Source organism: Poecilia formosa, unplaced genomic scaffold, assembly GCF_000485575.1.
Source record: "Poecilia formosa unplaced genomic scaffold, Poecilia_formosa-5.1.2 Scaffold122, whole genome shotgun sequence".
Lineage (NCBI taxonomy): Eukaryota > Metazoa > Chordata > Actinopteri > Cyprinodontiformes > Poeciliidae > Poecilia > Poecilia formosa.
The window spans coordinates 230,410-251,876 of record NW_006800061.1 but is presented as its reverse complement, the minus strand read 5'-3'; the positions used below and the strand labels follow the sequence as shown (position 1 = coordinate 251,876).

The 21,467-nt window shown below is 40.4% G+C and overlaps 1 protein-coding gene across 4 annotated transcripts; it reads left to right on the top strand.

The window, feature by feature from the left end:
* The first annotated feature begins 2,076 nt into the window (after positions 1-2,076).
* Positions 2,077-20,642, top strand: vegfab (vascular endothelial growth factor Ab). 4 transcript variants are annotated; one of them, XM_007560939.2, is made up of 8 exons: positions 2,085-3,090; positions 5,383-5,425; positions 6,330-6,526; positions 8,009-8,085; positions 11,041-11,073; positions 14,940-15,014; positions 16,591-16,734; positions 18,811-20,642. In XM_007560939.2, exons 1-8 carry the CDS (start codon positions 3,037-3,039, stop codon positions 18,830-18,832), a joined length of 645 nt encoding a protein of 214 aa, XP_007561001.1. In that variant the 5' UTR covers positions 2,085-3,036; the 3' UTR covers positions 18,833-20,642. The 4 variants fall into 4 exon arrangements, with proteins under 4 accessions (XP_016531379.1, XP_007561001.1, XP_007561002.1 ...); XM_007560940.2 differs by lacking the exon at positions 14,940-15,014 and having other exon boundaries at positions 2,091-3,090; XM_007560936.2 differs by lacking the exon at positions 2,085-3,090 and having other exon boundaries at positions 4,228-5,425.
* Positions 20,643-21,467: the final 825 nt, after the last annotated feature.

The following is a 21,467-nucleotide window of genomic DNA, read 5'->3' as shown; positions in this document are numbered from 1 at the left end:
AGGCTTATGTCATAATCCGTTACTGTCTGTCACCCATTTCCCTTTTTTTTTTTTTTTTTTTTTTTTTTTTTTTTTTTTTTTTTTTGTCATTCTCAGGTAATAATTTTAATGAAGGTGCATTTCCGGGCTGTCTGATATAGCGCATCCCCCCTAGCCTTCTCACTCCTTCCGTTTACTCTTTCCCCGGGATGTCTCAGCTCTTCCCCCTGCAGAACAAAGAGGATGCGGTCAGACCGGTCAGGTGGCTCGTCTCTCTCCCGACCGCGAACACCGGATGACACAGAAAATCCATTCGACACACAGGAAGTCACGACGCGCTTTCCGACTGCCTTGTGCGCCAGTGAGGAGAAAAAAAACTCCGGACTTGCGTCGCGCGGCGGTTTCAGGCAACGTTTTGCGACGCACGCAGCCAATTAAGCTACGTGTTTGGCGGCCACACACTCTCCCCTGCCACTGCCAGCTCGGACTCCTGCTTTCATGGAAAGAGAGGGTGAGGCTGCTGAAGGCGCGCAACGAGGGGTAAAGCCACAAGACTGGAAAATATCCCCCCACCCTGTCATCAGCTGGAAGTGGAAATCAGAATGCTGTGGCGCTCTTGCTGCGACCTGAGCGTCTGAGCTCTCCTAAAATTAGATTTCACACAAATCAATGAAAAACAAAACCATTAAAAAAAATTAAATCAATTTCGTTTGTTTCCAACGGTTAACTTTATAAATAAACGTCCTTGTCAAACTAAAACCTAATTTATTACGGTCTATGGAAACTGAGTGGTGCTTATCAACGCATCTTAAAGGGATAGTTGTGAATTTCTGAAGAAGTTCTGGTGATGCGCTACAAGCAGGTAATTTCCTACCACCAGCAGAGAATTCGTGGCAACGTGACGTCAGGGCGTCATCCCTCCTCACCCTTTCCCCCAATTCCCCCAGCACCCGGCTGGAGGGCATGAAGACGACGACTACCACTGGTTTAAAGGTAACGCATGTGATAACGCGCTAAATCTTAAATGCGCGCATGATATATTAAAGAAAAAAGGACGCAGGGCTTTGTTGCTAATTGGCAACACTACGACAACTAGATAACAAGTTCAGGAAAACGTTGTGTTTCGGTTCAGTTAAAAAAAAATAAAAATAATAATAATAATATTTTTTTTTAAAATGGCGGCCCACACACCAACTCTGACTGATCATCCGGTTTCATTTTAACCCAATTGTTCTACAGCGTCAGTGCGACTATGGGCGGTATAAAAGAATAGCCTTTTGCCCTCCACCATCGTACGCATGCGCAAAATGTTTTGACGTCAACAATAACATGCGACGGGAATATTGCTTCATTTTGTATGAATTCATATGTTTCGGTCTCAACTTTATTTCCCTTATAATCTTTAGCTTTCTGGGTAAGTAATAGTCCAATGGAAACATTGAATAGTTTTCATATTGTATTGATGTAAATGGCATTAAGATTTTTGTATTTGGAGTTGTTTAAAGATGGCAGAAATCCAGATGAGTTGGTCCAAGACCTTAAAGGTATACAGCTCAGACAGAGGTCAACACCGAAGCACTCTAATGTCATAAAAATAACTCAAATCTCAAAACCATGGACATTTCTGAACTTTTTTTGTTTTGTTTGTTTACCAATATAAGCATGACAATGATTGAATAGTGTTTGCGTAAAACACTAAACCATTGGGGAACATTTGGAGATGTCCATATCCTGGCCTCTCTTGGACTAGCAATTAGCTTTTTACTTCTGCGACCAAGTAGTCTAGATAAGAGACGTCATCTGCATGTTTTCAAAAGTCAAATTTTAAAACTATATCTTTATTGCTTCACATTTACTTTGAAACGCTTCAGACTTTTCAGTTTTCCATATTTGTTTCATGATCACAGGACGTGGTCTCTTTAATTATACACTAAATTTACAATTGAAGGTCTAAGCTAAGCAATTATATGCCCTATCAAAAAAATTACATCAAGGGTATGGTGGTATTGAAATATCTCAACCACAAAATGAGGGTGCTGCTTTTGTGCACCCTGATTTTGTGGTTGAGACCACAAGGTATTATCTGCCTTTTGTCACGTACAGATAATGTGTAAAGGGAAAAAATAGAGCGACACACCTGAACACACGATAGTTTTTAAATAGCTTTTGCTTGTGATGCTATCACGCGTTCAAAACCTTCAACTAAGACTCAGGAGCCCAATCGTGCTGTGTCAACACAATAAACACAAGACACCACCCACTTTGGAGCCTCCTCCAATCACCCGGATGATTCTCTGACTGAGCAGGCAGTGCTCAGTCAGAATGGTGAAATCGAGAGAGGGGAGAACACGCTCAGTTCCCCTGCTGACCCGCTTTAAAGCGTAATGACACAGGGATAAAACACCCGAAGCAATTAGACTAACTTTTTTTTTTTCTGGGACGATATACAGTCAACGATCTCTTCTTTTTTTTTCTTTTTCTTTTCATTTTATTTTATTTTGTCTATCTGCCTTACCGGGTTTCTCTGTGAACGTCAAGCGGCTCCACGGCTTCAAGTTACAAATATAGGAGCAAGCTGCAAGTTTCTAATGGGCAGACCCTTGGAGGCGGCTGGCCCACAAGCATGGGATTATTCGTCAAATGTGGCGAGAAAATAAGGATCTGCTGCGGAACGATGTGAGACGTTGCGCGTCTTGGATTCTCGCATTTCTGGATATCTTGAAAATCGTTGGCAACAGTTGAGAAGAGAGGGGATTACTATTATTATTATTTTATTATTATTATTATTATTATTATTATTATTATTATTATTATTTAAAAAAAAAGATTGTGTGTACGTTCATATTGCTTCAACCTTGGGACCACCAATGGATTTACCCCTCCCGGCCCCTGTTTTCTGATATTATTATTATTTTTTATTTTTTTATTATTATTATTATTATTTTTTCCTCCTAAAGAAAGTTTTTTGCTTGATAACAAACAGCCGCATCGGCTGCTGAAAAGTTTTGGAAACCTTCGCTCAGCCCTTGCTTTATTTTGGACTGGATTTCCAACACCATGAACTTTATTGACAGTTTGACACTATTATTTTTGACGCTGTCAGCTGTCAAGGTGAGTGTGAGTGTGTGCTTTTCCTAATGGAAGGAGTGGAAAATACATGCACTAGTCATTGCTCATTAATGTGTAGCTTTGCCCTTGTCTTTCGTCTGTCTAGGTCATCGTTCATGTTTAAACAAGCCGAAATGTTTTGTGGGAGCTTTAACAGTCATTACAAAGCTGACACTGTATAAACCAACCCCAATTACTCGTGGGTGGCTCGGATCATTCTTTTCTTGATTCCTCTACAAATGCTGCCCATTTTGTTTTGTTTTGTTTGCAAATTTTGTTTTTATTTTTTTCTTTTAAGATTATGTTGTGAAGTTTGACGAGGGGGGTGGGGGTATATTGTAGGCCGGCTCCAAAACCACCTTGAAGATATTATTACGCTTTAAAGTCGCAGTGGCTCTATTCTGAATCAGGAGCAGGTTCACTCCCGGTGGCGGCTTTCAGAGTGAGGCAGACGCGACGAGAAGCTTTCTATATAATCATTAAGCAAGTGAGCAAAGGTTTCAAGGTGAAAAGGAAAAGAAGAAGAAGAAGAGAGAAAAAAAGCTGGACATTGGGGGTTGCGCGTTTTCTCCGCTCCTTGATAAGGCTTTAAAAGATCATTTGCGGCAGCGTCCTCGGATTTCCTTTCTCTGAATATTCCTGATTTCGCTCCAGAGTCTGACTAATACATATGGCCGAACTGCTAATTTATCAACCGGCATATCGTCACTCAGTTAAAGGGTCCGTGTTCGCAGCTTGACACCCTAATACAGTAAATGTGGGTGTTTAAAGGGGAAGGTTGGGGGGTGACGATGTTGGAATTGGGGGGACTCTCTCTTTCTCTCTCAGCCCACAAGGTTGGACCCTCTCACGCCACCAGAAAGGGGGCGGAGCCTGCATTCGCACAAGCCGTTTCTCTTTTTTTCCCCCCCTACACTTTTCATTAATGAATTGAATCTCATTGAGCGCATGCCGGTTGAACAGGAGCAGCTTCTCGTGCAATGTTGGCGAGGTATTGCGCGAGATGAGCGGGCGTTTTCTATGTGATCGAAAGGGGTGGAGGGGGGGTTAAAAAAAAGGGTGTGTATGCCTATATAGGAGGTGACAAAACCGTACGCGTAACGAACAAATGGAAAGTTGCCAGAAAGGGGGGAAAAAAATCCTCTTGGCCCTCTGGTGTGGTGACAGCTACACCCAGAGAGGAGCAAGCAGACATTCCCGATGGTTTTTAATGGCAGCGGTTATTACAACGTGGTTGGCTGCGGAGCCACACATTAAAAAGGTTTGGAAGCTGAAACCAAACCTACAGCGGTTCCGAAGTTTATAAAGTTTTGCCACGTAGTTGATGAGGCAGAACTTCCATGTGGCTCATTATATCTTCTGCTCAAAGAGTCCACTTAGCTCCATAAGGAAGAACACCCTGCGGCAATATAATAGTTAATAAGCCCTCTAAACAATGGGAAAATGTGTTTGGACCAGGGCTGGTCATAGATTACTTGGGGCCTTGGGCAGAATTTTGACTTTTTTTTCCCCCTTGATTTTGTTTATGTTGTGCATTTAACACGCTTAGTTTCATGGTTTACTAGCAGTTAATTCAACTGTACCAACTGTAAATAAATGGCTTTAAATTAGCGGTGGAGAGACTATAAGTCTCTCTGCTCTTCTCATTTTGCCCTCCAAAGTGCAGCCTTTCCATGAAACCTATTTATGTTTTACTCAGTAACAGTAACTGTTGTGCATTTGTCTGGTATTCTATATTGTGACTGAAGCTAAATTTTCCATTTCCGTTAGAGGAAATTTAACAGAAAATCACCATTTTGAAGATGGTGACTTTATTACGGGCTCTCAGCAGCAGCATAGTTTGCTTATAGTTTGGTCTGGCTCTATTGAAGATTTAAGTGGGGTGACTAGGTGCGATTTTCAACAAAAGTTTTAGAACTGAATTTAAATTTTGACTAAGAATATCAAATTCTAGAGGTGTTTTTCTAGACTAGATAAAAACAAGGACTGACCAACCTTAAAAAAATAAAAAAAGATGTGTGCTGATGTCCGTGTAATTCTTGGCTGAATTTTGTTTTCTACTTAAAAGAATGATGGCACACAGGGTACAAAACAAGGACTTGTCCCCAGAATTGTGTCCGGTGTTGCTTTTCTATTTTAGCAACGTTCCACAGAAATGTCAAAATGCAAACATGTTCTTTCTCAGAATTGGATAAGCAAAGGGCAATAGCAGGGTCATTTTCTTTCGGAGTTCTTGCACAATCTACTGTAACTAACTGCAATCTTTTTTTTTCTTTTCTTTTTTCCTCCTTGCAGAGTGCCCACATACCGGAGAGAGCAGAGAGAGGTCCACATGACGGTAGGTGTCCCACAGGGCACCGTGGGAATACAGTCTGTGCTGGGCTCTCTGCTGGCTCGCAGCCAATCACAGAGGGCTGGTTTGAATTTCACCTTGACATTAAAAAGGAAATTATCGCCCCCTACTGGAATTCCACGTAGCCTGACCCTTTATGTCCCTGAGATTTGTGTCTTCAGATTTAGCTTTTCCTTTCCTCTGTAAACCAGAACAGTTAAACCTGTAAACATAGTTAAACCTGTAAAACTGTAATTTGTGGCGTCTAGTCCCACTTGAGGTTAACCTGGGAAAGTGTTATGGTCACCAGACTCGTTTATAGAAAGGAATGTCACCCTCTTGGCTCCAAAAATTTCATTTTGCACAATTGCCAGCATTGCCCAACCTAATTTGAACAATCACAAGCCAGGCTTCATGATATTGCTCAGACACAGCATGGTTGGTTTAGTTTCCCTGAGGGCCAGTGGCCTCTGGGCTGTTTCAGCCTCAGTTATGGCCCCCGCAATGTTTCAGAGGTGTTGTCAGTCCGTTTGCTAATGTCTTTCACAAGAACAGGACTCCTGCAAAGACAAAAAGGGAGGAGGGGAGTAGTTTGAAGGTGAAAAAGTTGTTATTGTATCTCTGTAGCATGTAAATGATCAAAGAGAGCAGAGCAAAGAGGTGATGTTTAAGTCTAAATTGTAGCTATATAGATAAAACAACTTGTTAATGTTTATGATAAATTATGTAAGTGCTTGTAAAGAGGGGCAGTTCGTTTTTTTTTTTTTGTTTTGTTTTGTTTTTTTTTCTTATATAAACCAAGTACTTTTGAATGCTGTCCACTGCACAACATGCCTGCGTTTTATTCAAATTTCCAATCAGATGCGTGTCCTCGTTTATAACTCCGATCCTGTTACCTGTGTCTCCCCAGTGATCCCCTTGATGGAGGTGTACAACAAGAGTTTGTGTCAGCCCCGAGAGCTGCTGGTGGATATCCTGCAGGAGTATCCAGAGGAGGTGGAGCACATCTTCATCCCGTCCTGCGTGGTGCTGAAGCGCTGCGCCGGCTGCTGCAGCGACGAAATGCTACAATGCACCCCGACAGCCACCTATAACGTCACAATGGAGGTCAGCATTCGTATGCGCAACACCAACACGTCAGAGTTTTAATTGCCAAGCAGTTTGTCTTAATTTTCACACTAGAGACTCTGAACAGAAAGGCCCAACAGAGCGTGGCATTTAGAAATCCCCTTTGATGCGTCCAAGTGCGTAAAGCTCAAAGAGCTTTTCAAAATTATATCCTTACATAATCTGAATTAGCCAGAATTTGTTTCTGAAAACATGTAATTGATGTGGACAGTTTTGGTGTGCATCAGAACTAAAGAAAACGTGTTAATAAATCCTTAGAGGAACAGTTTTTTTTTTCCCCATCAAGACTTTGTACCTCCTGACTCCTGCTCTACCTGGTACCAGTTAACAGACTTTCTGGAGTGAGGTTTTTTAAAACTGTCATTAGTAACTGTACTGTTATCGATTATAGACAGATTCCATTTTGCTTTAAGTTTGTAGAAACATTTTCAAGCTAGCGTCTCATGTCAGAAAGATTCCCTAAGTTTATTAAGTCAAAACGACGCAAAAGGAAACAGTTAAAGTTTGTGCGAATAGAGGGTGTGGGCCTGTACTTTCAGATGAGACTGAAGACTAAATATGTCTCTGCGTTCAGTTTTAGAGTTTCTGTGCGAAGGTTGCGTTAGCCGAAGCTGGTTAAGCCTAATCAGCTGATCGTGAGTCCACCGGGATAATTTTCAAACAACTCCTGAACCGGGAAATCACCAGCTTAGATTATATTGCACAATTGACATCGCGTCACAAAATCCAAAAGTTCATTCCACTCTGGCGGACTTAGAGTGGACTGAAGTGGAGCAATTGATAAGGCGGATTTATGCAGCGCACAGCAACTTAAGTGTAATAACTCGGACTTGGCGAAGGAAGCGCAAGAGTGGATTGTATCTGTAGTTAGCGTCAGCTAACACATTGGGGACCTATGAATTGCTTTAAACCTCATACTACTCGGATCTATTTGCTTAAATGACATCTCTCCTCTACAGATTAGAAAACTATTACTGATAACATCACAAACCATCACATAAAACAATCCAACATGTTCTCTTAACACTCATAACATCTGAAGTTAAAATGAATTTTAGGCTCAGACCAAAACTTTGTGATTTACCCTTAAAGTTATTTAAAATTAGTGATCAAATTACAAGAACTAGTCAGACCTCTTGAATTGTCTCCATGGGTCAACGCTTTCAACCATCAGCCGCAGAAAAACACCCCCACATCATGATGCTGCCACCACCTCCACAGAACAGCAGTATTTATTATTTATTTATTTATTTATTTATTTATTTTATCAAAGTTGCACACAGGTGAAATGTGCTGAACACAGATATTCTGGTTTGTCTCTGAAGAAAATCTTAACTTGTGCTTGTTTTAACTTTCTATGTTTATCGTTGCAACATAATGAAATGTAAAAAACAAAAAAAAGTTCAAGAAATATGAAGTACAGAAAGTAACTCTAATTAAAATCTCTCTCCTCTTTTACAGATTAAAAGAATAAAACTCCAAAGGCAACAAAATGACATTTTCATGAGTTTTACAGAACACAGCGCATGTGAGTGTAGGTAAGAAACCTCGAACACACAAGCACTCGCACGAACGAACGCACGCACACACACACACACACACACACACACACACACACACACAGCATCTCTAAAAAGCAAATCACTGCACCATTGTGCAGCAGAGTCAAGGTCAGCCAAACACGTCATGTTAAGTCATTGTTCGCAGGTTGCCCCTGACACATTCAATGTATGCAAATCATCCAGATTGGTATCTTATCTTGCCCTCTTCCACTTGGCTGGGCCTTTTTAAAGGAAAGTCCTGAGCAGGTTCCAACATATCACGGCCGACGTCTTGCCGAGTTTTGAATTTATCATCTTTCCACAGCATAGCTGCGGCTCTGTGGCATGTAACAGGTCCTGCCTGGAACCACACGCCATGGCTTGGAGCACTGTGGTTATGTAGGAGTCTTGTTCTTGGTCACTTCCTGAGCCATAATGTCAGTCAGAGAATTGCACAGATGTTGCTTCTAGTGCAACCAACAAATGGTAACAGTTAGAGATGGCGTAGTGTATCAGGAGTTTGGTCAATGGCTATTGGCTGGTGCAGTTAGACACAAAGGTTGTGAAGGGCCTTTTCAATCAATTAATCAAAATTCATTTGTATAGCACATTTCAGCAGCAAGGCATTTCGAGGTGCTTTACATAATTAAAGAAAAAAATAAGAACAGCATGTGACATTGAATAAACAGTAAGAAAGAGAAAGATTTTGAAAAAAAAAAGAGTATTAAGGAGTATTAAGTAACATAAGCGTCTTATCTTAATGTAATCATTAATTTGAGAAGCTTAGCAAATCTTCCTTTTAAATTGAGGTCAGTAAACTCAAAAAATGCCTTCCTGCTTCTTTTTATTTGCCTATTTCTTCTGTCATGTTTTATTTGCTGTTGTTCATAGAAAGGACTGTGTTAATGTTAAAAACAGAACACAAGTGTTAAAACTGGAATAATCAAATCTGAATGTGACAAAAACTGGAACAAACGTCATCATCTTCAACTAATGAATAGCTGTGTCCCAGCTAATCATTGACAGAGCTCTTTTCTGTCCTTGAGTTTCTGTTTACTATTGAAGACTTTTTTTTTCTCCACATTCTGATTATGATGGTAGTAGGGGTTTGAGTAATGACGCAGCAGCTCAGAGGGGACATGCATCGTCCTCCCATGCTACAGAAAAATCTGAAAAGAAAACAAACAACGCAGGGACACTACTGACCAAGGCCCACAAAGTTACACAACTGCTGCTCTACGCCCCATGTTTGCGCAGTTAGTTCAAACTGGAGTCTGACTTTGCCTATGTGTTTGTCAGAAATCTCATTGTGAATAACCTTGAACGGTGGGCGTCGCCATTTAGATGTATGTTCGTAACGATCCACCTGGAGGTGACCTAATTAAGTGAATAAAAAATAATAAGAACTCCCACCATTTTTGGTTTGTACAACAACAAACCTGTGTCATATAATTGGATGCATGTTTTTTTGAGTTTTAATAACAAATCAGAAAAGTCAGATCATGTTGTATCTCTTCCATTTTCGGTTAGATTCAAAAGGGCTACTGCTATGGTTTTTGTCTCTTTTATTTCTTAAAATCCATAGGAAAAAAACCCCAAAAAACATTGGATTCGGGATGTCAAATTTCAAAGAAAAACAAAAATCTATATTGGCCAAAAAAGTTGGTGGCTAATATTTTAGTTCTTTTGATTTTAGTTCCTGCTCCCCTAAATGAAGAAAGCATCATTTTAGATTTTTGATTATCATTCCTCCTCTATCCTCCTAGCTCTTTAGATATACATTTATGACCTCATTGTACAATCTTCTAAAAGTCCAACAAAATCACAAAGTAAGAAACAGATTTATTTTAATGTCAATTTCAAAAGATTTCTTTTAACTACAACAATTTTTCTAACGATTTAAAACCTAAAAACAGGAGCAGCAGACAAAATAATGAACCTTTCGCTTGGATTCACAATACAACCAAGACTTTAAAAGCCTTTAAAGAAAATGTACTTTATTTTATAAATACAATAATAACTCAAATTTTCAGTGTTTTACAGCTTTTTTAAGTGCGCCACCAAAAACCCAATGCCATAGAAGACTTTTTTTCATTTCATGAAAACATTTAGCAGACAACTACAAAATATTAAAGTCCAAGTTTTAATTGAGCGTTTCCCATCTTATCAACATTATGACTCTTCAAACTGTTCAAATTAGTTCCTTTAAAGATGGTGCAGAAATGAACCAAGGTCAGAAAAAGAATCTGGTAAATTTTAGTGCAAGTACATTTCATTGTGTTCCTGCAAGATGTAACACTGGCCTTGCTGAAGCATCCAGACACAATAACCAGATAGTCTCTGTCTGATGCAGGAGGCGTCGCCCTCTAAACAATGCACATGCTTACATTATTTATCCTTAACTTATTCATCCGATGTACTTGAAATGCGGGGATCTTGCAACAGTTTGTCAAACCAAACATTGGCCAGGAGTCTGGGACCATCTCAGGGGAAATACTGTTTCCTAACTTTATTGGCAGACGGCTGCCTGGGGAGGTTGCCAGCAGAGTTATTGCTCCACACTCTCTTATCGGCAAGACCTGTCACAAAAAAGTGAAACAAACCTCTTAGTTCTCAATTGTGGACGTGTCTGTAGGTATGTATCCATCGACGAACGCCACACCCACCTCACGCCCCCCCAATTCCCGTGCCTGAGTCTACAGTGATCTGCTTTGTTTCCCAACTGCTTTGTTTCATTGACCAAGTTCAGTGAAAGGCATTTGAAAGTGAAAGCTAGTTTTAGCACCGTTTCTTGTAAATGTCATGGCAGTGATGTAACGTGATTTGAGAGGATTAATGTGTGTCAACCCATGCTGAAGTATAACCTCGATGGTTTTGACGCGCATCTGTTCACCAGCCAAACAGGCAGAGCTCATTGTGTCCTAACGTCGTATTTCTGTTGCTCCCTTTCAGGTTAAAGACAGAAGTCCGAGAAAAGAAAGAAAAGTGAGTACTGCAGCTCTCTCTGCATGGAGATTGGGACATTGCGGGAGGGGGGAATTCAGGTCTCATGTTGCTTTGCAAATGATCCCTCTCTTAATCTGTGTAACTACACTCTACACTCTCAAGTGATGTACCAGTTGATTTTTCCTTCCTTCTGTGTGCGTATTGCAATGCTTTGTCAAATCCAACACAAAACACTCCATAGCAATAATTTACACTCAGCGTATACGACACATAGGATCATCTGGGATCAGCATGCTGTGTTCGGTTGATAAATGCTGAGAGTGGTGACTGAATCAACAGGTGAATGACTGACTTGATGAGGCCATTGCCCCACCAACACCTTTTCCTGACTTTCCTATTGCATTTTTATAATCCTCCTCTCTAGCCTCAACCTGTTTACATCCGACTTAACTTCTGTTCCTCCCGCTTCTAATTGCTCTGATATAGATAAGTGTTTTTTGAAGTGCTGTTAAGCTGTTTGGTTCATGGTCCACCTTTAGTGATACTGCCTGCCCCACGCCACACGAGTCGCCGCTCTAACGGTCATTAAGGCTCTTTAATCTCCCTCTGTGGGTACTTGTTAATATTTTTCCACTGCACGGCTGTTGTTGTCGGCCATATTTTGGTTTTTATGTTGGGCTGTCTGTCATATAGATAAGGCTCAGATTTAAGACCTTCTCTCTGACCTTGTCTCAACTGTTTACAAGTCTGTCATTGATGGTGTGCTTCGACAAAGGGATGATCCCGGGGGTCATTCAACTTCTGCTTCTGACGCTTTCAGATGTTCTTTCTTGTTTTATCACTGCCTGCTAGCCTCTCCTGAGGTCCCAGAGTTTGTCAGGGTGAGTCATCCTGCTGAGGTTGTGAAACGAGTTAACTGTCAACGTCCAACTAGGAAATCAGACCAGATGAAGAGGAAGCCTTTACATGTGCACACATCCTGTTTTGTGGACCGGTTAGTGACATATTTACCATCCTGTTCCACATTCTGGTCCAACTGGAGGCTTCCGGACCGTTAATGTTACCTTGTGACTAGAATACAAAGTGTTTCCTTGAGCAGTTAAAACTAAATTTGTGATTTTGCTAGCAGAAGTGCTTGCGGAACATCGATACTAGCCTTGCCTTGTTTTGCCAGTCGGCGCTCTACTTTGTTCCAGAAGAAAGTTCATCACAGACATTGGATGCGATTACATTAGACATCCACAGCCCTCAGAGGAATATGCCTGGCTTTTGTAAACTCTCACTTTTCCTCTAATGTCTCAGTGAGTTTAATGGTCGCCGTTCATTGTGAAATATTTGATGAAAGAGATAAAATCTGGGACACATATTCATGAGCTGCAGAAGATGCGTTGTAATGAATCAGTTCCTCAACCTCCTATGAAAGGTCCTCGTGAACAAAAATTGCTTTGATTTATGATCAACCAACATTCCAGTGAGGCCTCCGTAACACCAATTACCAACTGTTTGAATGCTAACTACAAGGCTAAACTTGTTGAATAGAACGCTGCCAAACATTACCATGCTAATGCTGTCACGTAGCAAGTTCTCACTGTGCCGTGAGCATGGCTTCGCGTCTTTGTGGCTGGTGTTAAGTTTCCCCTCGAATAAGGCCTACATTGCCAATCTGTTTGCGGTTAATAAGCAGAACGAGAGATGAAAACAGGCAGAAATACAAGAAAAAAAAAAGTTCTGTTTGAATGAAGTAAGATGATGGCAGATGTCCAAGGATAGCAATAATCAGCTTTCACCTGTGCATCAAACATTTTGCAGAATTACAATTCATTCTCCTCATAAAAACACGCACTATTGAGAACAAAGATGTTTGTATATTTTTGTTTCAGTGCTTTGAGATGTAAAACTATGGGGCTTGATTTGATGTAGCTTGTAATTCAGAGGGACATCATGCAAAAAAAAACAAAAAAAGTGTTGTACCCACAGAACCCATCTGTGGCAACTGACATCTTACTCGTTTTGTTCTACTTTCAATCATAACCGCCTCTGAAGAAGCTCCCGTTGGCTGAAGTTCAATGATCTCCTCTGTCTTCACTCAAATTAAGTCTGGCGTGTGTTTATAGCATTTTATGTGGTGCATGATGCATCTCTCCACTTCAGAGAGATGCATCACTTTTTACTTTTACCTGTTGCAGAACAAAGTTCTTTCTGGCCCTTTACATCTCATACTTCACAATCACTCAAGTTCAAAACACCTGTAAAAGTCCTTATAGGTTTTACTTGGAAATTACAACCATGCCCACTTCAGATTTCTAACAAATCGTGCACGATCAGACACAAGAAAAACTGCCTCTGCCCAAACCACAGCTGCATTATTTAAGTCATTTTAGTTTTGTAGTCCCTCTCACGCGGTAATGTCTCGTCTCTTGCCGAGCAGCATAGGCCTTAAGTCACCCAGCTATCTGGCTGCTGTGTGACTGTGATCGGTACATCATTCTTTCGAACTGCTAAAATGACTCGTTTCGACAAAAATCAGGTGAAACAGAACTTTGACTGAATGTTTTTGTTTGGCTGTGTTTAGATAGAACATACAGGCAAGTACTATCAACAATCGATTCATTTTTCTTGGCGAAATAAAGACAAGGATTATAAACTAAACAACTACACAAAAAGCATCCATTGATTCCCAGTATTTGGAGGGTTGTGGGTTCATATCTTGATGTGGAAACTTGGTGGCAAAATCTCCCTTACAGAAACAGAGTTAAAGTTTTCCTTTTGCACTTCATAAACTATAACGCCTTTAACGTGTCTGCCGTGATTTACAATAACACGAGCTAGTGACTGAAACTGTGTCTAACTCCAGCCTGCGCTTGTGAAACACAAGGGGCTGAGTGCGTAAAACTGCGTGTAGATACTCAACAAAGTCTTTTGGACTTCATGTGAACACATTCGTGAAGCAATGCACGTACATGCCCTGTTTTACAAACATACTAAACAAGTCTGCTTTGCATTCCAATCTTGACCCATGAGTGATTACATATATATTAAATCGTGAGTCATTTGCATATAAAAAGCTCTGTTAGCATCAAATGTCAGATATATCAATGAACACAACAGCAAAGACAAAGCACAAAGCCAGTGAATTTGAAACTAAGACACCAAGAGGAAAGATAAAAACTTCTTTTCACTTTGTCAAATTTAAAAACACACGGTGTAATCAATATGTTGGGAAGATTTTCCCTCCACAATCTCCCTTTACAAGTTTTAGTACGTTGGGAAGAAAAGCGCACTCGTGATTGTTGTGCCCACGCATCGTTTATGCATCTAGCCCCTTGTGTACGCTTGATAAGCACACTTCTGTTTGTTCTCATTGTGCCCCTTTCTGAAACAAGTTGAATCGGCCCTAAAGAGTTGACCCAGATAATGTTGAAAGATGCCGTTTTGGTGAAGTCCAAGCCTTTTGTCCTCGATTCATCCGGTAAATTTCCGCCTACGGCGAAGCCTCACAACCGTTAATTGGTTTCACTCTCTCCAGAGTCATTGTACCATTTTATAAGACCAATCATCCCGGGGAAAAAAAAAAAGGCCTTTGAAGCCAAGCTGGACAATGAAATGATTTTCTCACAGATAGCACATTATATTTAAAAAAACAGTGGGATGTGGCTAGATCTGGGTGTGTCTCTTATTTTACCAATTTCAAGGAAAGTACGTTATCCACACTGGGATATGCCTTTCCTCTTATTAATACAAGCAGGGATTTCTCATTCAAATCGAATCATTTTTCTTTTACCATCATTCAAAAAATATCAATGTTGGCTATAGTTATCATCAGTTTAAGATGTCAGCGTACCAGTTCATCTTTATCGCCAGTCTCTCAGGCATTTCTTTGGGTTGTTGTCCTTTTTCTCTTGCAGAAAACCCCGGACAGGCAAAGGCAAAGGCCTAAAGAGAAAGCGAAAGAAAAACCGTGACAAAACAATTCACGATGCGTATGTCAGCTCCGCCTTCTCCACCTACCTGCACCTGAGTGTTGCGCTTCTCATAATTAAGCTAATTTGGGAGGAGCTCTTTTGCCCTTTTTAATTTTGTGCCATTTAATTTATCCGTCGGCCATATCAGTTAGCATGTCACTTCTGTGTACTGTCCTAACATTGTCTCGTCAGTCATGCTTTTCATAATTCTGAGAGCACATGTGTCTGAGCTGGCCTGTCTGCCGGGTATTGCTGCTAATGTGTTCTTGCAAAGAAATTTACACATAATACACACAGGAAAGAGTTTGTCATATCCGACCTTGTAAAAATAAGCCATATAACCCATGTCACCGTTTCCAAAAACACCAACTAATTTGTGCAGAGATATTTGCAAGTATGTCACACCTTTATGACAAAGACTAGACCAGTGATTGGGATCAGATTCAGCAGCAGAAACCGGAGGATCAAACACCTTGTTGGCTTAAAAGATGAATAGGGATGCTTAAGAAATCTGTAATAAGCTGATTTGAAATGAGCTGCTAGCTGAAGGACAGACCTTTTCCTACAGCAGATCACAGATCCACCAGCATGGCTTTAGACTGCCTCATATTTATCTGTGCTGGGATCAGCGAGATTGTAATCATGGTCCTGTGTTCAGTGTTGAGTCTGTGTCGCTTTGCTGTGTCTCTCTGCCTCTCTCTGTTCTTTTCATCTTAAAAAACTGTTTTTGTTGTCCTGAGCTAAATGCTGGTACATTTTTATGTAATGTGAAGATATGAATGATTGCTATCTATTGCCTTTATTTCCTTTCGTTTTTTTGCTTTTACTTTGATTTGTTTGGCAAGTACAGTTTTTTCTTTTGTTTGTTTCCTTGTTACCTACTTTTGTGTCTGAGACCGTTCAAGTAATTCACTTTTTTTTTTTTTTCCAAAAAACTAACATAAAGATGACCTCATGTTTCTCCAGTGCAGATATTGTGAACATATTCTGTCTGTATGTTCGGTTGTTATTTGTACACTGATGTCAGTGGAATTTCTGAGCCTTATTCCGAAATGTAATTTAAAACCTTTTCCGCTTCTGTTTTTGAGTCTCATGTCTATCTGTGAGAATCGCAGTTTTCAGTTTTACTCAATAAAATTGAAACGTTCTTAATGGTGCACAAAACAGACCCTTGAGTATTCTTTATCAGACAAGCGAGAGCAAGAAGTGTGCTGTCATTTACCTGCAGCTCAGTGCTGTTACGTGTCATTCTGCTGTGCATGAAATGGTCTAGAGCTTCGCTCACTGCATGTCTAACCCAACTTTTTTGTGAGTGGTTCGATCAATGTGGAAGGGATGGGAGATGAGGTTTCATTTTTAAAGCTTGATTTTTTTTTTTTTTTTCCTTTTGCTTGCTCTGTGGGAACCTGTGTGCAATGCTGCCAAAAGTGTCACATGCAGGGATTCCTGGCAGTGGCTTGGAGGAGCAACTGGGGCATTAAAAAAAAAAAAAGGGTTGACCTTAGGGCGACCTGTCGCAGGTGGTAATAGTATCCTGTTATAATCTGCCTCTCCCTCTTCCTCCCCATCTCTGTCTTTGTCTCTGTCTGTCCAGTGTCTGTGAGCCATGTTGTGATAACTGCGCAGAGAGGAGAAAGCGTTTGTTTGTGCAGGACCCTTCAACCTGCCGGTGCTCCTGCAAACACACAGTTGAATACTGTAAAGAACGCCAGCTAGAGCTCAACGAGAAGACCTGCAAGTAAGCGCTGCTGCTTTAGCCGAAGTCAACTTTAGCAGATTGTCTTTAAACGGAACTAGAAGACATAGATGGCTTTTTTTTTTCTTAAATAACACAACTAACTAAACATTCAGCTGTGAAACTTGTAGCAGCTACTGTAGTTGGCTTGTTACCCCCATTGTTTCCATTGGACGCAGTTGCATTGTATTCTGGGTACTTTGTTGGTTTAATATCTCGGCCAGAAATCACCTCGGAAAGAGAGCGTAGCAGCTGTTAGACTGCGACCGTCGAATGAATTCAAGCTAAATATCACGTTTCTGTGGTACACGTCTATCTGGAAGTTATGAAAAAAACTTTCCCCTTGCTTTCTACTTCTGAAACTCCTGCAGGGAATTTTAACAGCCCATGATCTATGGCATTGTCAATGCTGTCATGCAAGATCCAGTTAGGAAAATAGATGGGATTGTCCACATGTTGCATAATGAACCTGCTGATGGTCTGTATAGTTTTTTGTTTGTTTTTTTGCATGGCAACTCTTCTTACAAAGGGAGAACCAATATGGACGTGTTGCACAATTTAGACTCATATCCAGCTAAGACCCACGTAGAGTTCCCAAATGGTTTTGCAGATACGTTTGCATTTAGTAGAGCCAAGAGGGTCTCATACAAGAAGCTCATTGTTTGTCCGGTCCCACTTCGTTCCAGCCTGAGCAAAATACATTATGGGGCCCACATTCACATGTCGGCAGAGGGAGGTGCCCCCCAACTGCTTAATCTCTCTTCATCCATGAAAGAAATTCTCAGCTGATTCCACCAACGTAGTGGATGTTCCAGTGTGGAAGAAAAGTTTATTTTAGTCGAAATGGTGTTTCCAAGTCCGACTTCTTGTTCAAGTCGTTCCAAAGACTCAGCAACCCCGCGGAAAGTTTTGGTCAAAACAGAGACGTAGACCAGAGTGGACGCAACCGACACAGACATCAGAAATTCGTTGCAACTGCGCCTGGTGTTAACAAGGGGTTAGACTTAACAAAGCAGTGGAGCATTGTACCTGTGTTGCATGTCGTTTCCTTTTTCTACATCTACACATTTCTTGTATCATCTTTATAAGTTTTCTGACTTAAAGAGAGTAACATTTTTGACTGGTGTAGCTACAAACCTTAAACCATATTACTGGTTAGTGGCAAATTCTGACCATGAAAAACTGCGGTCTAACTTTGGGACGGAGTGCTAGAAATAGTGATAAAGTGTTAAAGTTTTCAATGAGGAAACAAAAGCTGTTTCCTTTAGTGCCTGAAATCCTTACGAGCTTGTTGTACTCTTGGAGAGAATGACGTCGTAGTCACATCATGTGTTTGGAAAAAGCGGACGAGAAATTAGATCTGCTCATGGTATATTAAACTTGTTTGCAATAGACTGAATTTGGTACTAAAGCGTCACCCTAGAAACTCCAGAGATCTAGTTGAAATTGAATCTCACTTCGCCGGCTTGCATGGTAAACAAATTCCTTGTGCCTTAGGGGATTCGTTCATTTGACATTGTTGGCATTGCATTATATTCAGTTGGTAAATTATGGTTTTTAGATATAGATTGACGAGGAGCTTATTTGTGATTGACAAGCTGCTGAGCTGTTCGCGTGTTGACTGGCTTTAATTTCTGTTCTGGTTGGTAAGATTCTTTTTTGACTTATCACCTCCAGTGGCACAAACTATATATATTTTTCTTATCAGCCATTTCGTCACCATGAAGAAAATTAATATCACCATGTTGGTGTAAAAAAGGACACTTATTTTTTTTTATTCTTTTTCAAATATAGCAATGATGGGTCTTTTTTTTTAATACAACAACCAAATGCTAAACCACTGCTTAAAACCAAACAATAGCTGCTCCAAGTGGCCAAATAAGTTGTCACAGCTGTGAGACATTTAGTTAGTGATGCAAGCTTGAGGCATCACTATCTTTTCACTTTCTGATTTTCACTTTCTGAATTCCTGTTGTAAAGGCACTTGTCTTCTTGTTGTTATTCTTCGGCTATCTTCCCTTTGCTCTTAACTGTTTAACTGATGTCCTTTTTTATCTTTTGTTGTCTCTTCCTGTTTAGATGTGACAAGCCGAGAAGATGAGAGAGGTGCCAGCACCAGATGTACAAGATGAAGGAACATTTTAAAGATATTTCACAGCACAGCACTTTGACCTTTATACCCTAAGCTCTTTTCTTTGGAAAGCATTCCCCCCGGACTGACAGAACAAAGAGAAAGACTGAAGTTTCCTCCCTCTGTATATCTGTGTGTATATAGATCACATTAAAAGAGAAAAAAATAACGTACAGATTTGTTATGCTGCTACAGAAACAAATAACTAAACCCACCATTTGACTAAAAAGCGAAGTAGCCGTCATGTGGTTTTGAATTTCTAACAGGCTTTCGATGCAGATGTGGTCTTATTGTCAATTCGTTGTGCGAGATTACTTCACTGGATACGAGTCTACTGTGGTTGTACGTCAGTCATAACAAGCAAAACCTCTAGATATATTTAACTTCTAAAACGGCGGGTGAGACTGAAGAAGGGTGTGCTTTGCTTTGTGAGATGATGGTTGGACTTTCGTCGGCTGACACGCTTGGAGAAAACGGACACGACAAACGGGACAGCGGACAGAAAACTGTCCCTGCTCAAGAACGCTTCCCTCTGAGGACATTTGCAGGACTCCTGTGGACTCTCGCGCCAACGACACTGCGCTCGGACGGGACTCTAGAATGACGGTGCCATATACTTTCAAAGGGATACTGGTCGTTGATATAGCATTTAATGTTTTGCGATGTGCTACAAGAAAACCACTGAAAATATCCTATATACTGTAGTTTGATTCCATTTGAAAACTGTGCCTGACACGATGTACTGAGAAATCCTTTGAGTGCTTTTTAAATTATTTTTTTTTTGTTTCCTCTTCAAAGAGGAGATTATCAAACTTGTTTTCTTTATGGAACACTACAAATTCATTGATTATACATCGTCTCTGTCCTTGTACATAGTCAATATCCCTTTATGCCATCGTCCATTCTAGATAATTTATAATGTTATAGAGTATTTTTCAGTATTCAGTCGTGTACACATATTTAATTTTGTCTATTTATGTATGCTGTGTTATGTACTTGTAGCTGTCTTTTTTTTCCATATGCGTAAGGTCACTGATGGTTATGCTCAGCATGGAGGCTCTCTGTGCTTTTCTATAAAACCAGTTTTAAAAAAAAAAAATCAAAAATGATATGTTAACATTCCCTAAATGGATTATTTGTACTGCCTTACCAATGACATCTCTATTTCAAGCCCTTGTCATCTAAGAGGGTGCAAGTGCCATGTAGAGTTTTAACTTTGATGAGTGTGTCTGGTATGAATGTGTGGTCGAATGAAAGTGTTCACCTGCCGGTAGGAGTTACTAAATCGTATTTAAGAAAGTAACAAGTTTGTGTTTTTGTTCATTGTGCAAAATGGAATTACTCTACTACAATAAACTACTGCTAGCAGCTAAGTACACACTACCATAGCACAACCACAAATTTAAAAAAATTGGATCTCCATTCTGACCGCCATCAGTCTTAGAGCCTCTATTATAAGATATTTTTTGTGTCTTCTACCCTTTTAACATGTTTTTTTTTTGTGCCTATGTAAAACAGTAAAGCATATTTATTTTCAAATCATATTGTTTTTATATAAAATAAGGAAAAGGTTGCAGTGTTGTGAATGCTGTGTTTCCATGAGAGTTAATTAGACCACAGTTTGAGGATTTTATTTTCATAAAGTGCTACTTACGCAACTACTTGGATTCTCTGTTGCAAATGTAACGCGGAAGACGGCGAACCAGAGAAAATAGATTCCTTCACCTTTTCCATGACCGACAGGCGTTCAGCCATATGAATAAACACGCACTTTGACAAAGTGTTCAGTAATTTAATCGGTTAAATCAAATATAACAAATTATTATGTAGTGCAATTTAGAGGAAAAAAAAAAAGAAGAACCACTTTGTTGGCTGGTTCGGTTGCATTTTAACTCAAATAGCAACCAAAAGAGCAAATCCATGCATGTAGGCATCTATACATGCAGAAGACAACTCAAGCCAAGCATCAGAATGGGGAAGAAAGGGTATTTAAGCAACTCTGACTGTGGCATTGTTGTTGGTGCCAGAAAAGCTGGTCTGACGATTTCAAAAACCACTGGTCTACTTGAATTTTCACATTCAGTCTTCACTCAGCCATACAGAGAATGCCTTGAAAAAGTGAAAACATGCAGTGAGCAACACTTGTGTGGAAGGAGAGGCCTTGTCTTGTCACATCTGTAAAGAAAATTTGTATTAGAGTACAAAACACTGGCAGTAGCTCAGATAACCAACCAGTACAACACCCCCCCATCCCCACAACACTTCGAACCTTCAAGCAGATGTGTTACAGCAGCAAAAGACCACAACGGATGTCGCCGCCGGACGCCAAGAAGACGAAACTGACGTCCTGACTCACTGCTGGCTCAGCAAAATTGTATGGGAACATATTTTCAAGGCAACAATTGGGAAAACATCGTCTCAGCGTGCATTGATTTAACCTGCAACAAATACATGGAGGGATCAGTCGTGAAAGGATCGATTCATTCAGCCTTGTACCAATGCTCAAGGTTGTTGGTTGTGCAACGGTGTGGATAATATGTTCTGGGCACCTGTTGGGGCCCTTAGTACCAACTGTGTAATCTGTTTCTATTAACTGTCTCCATCG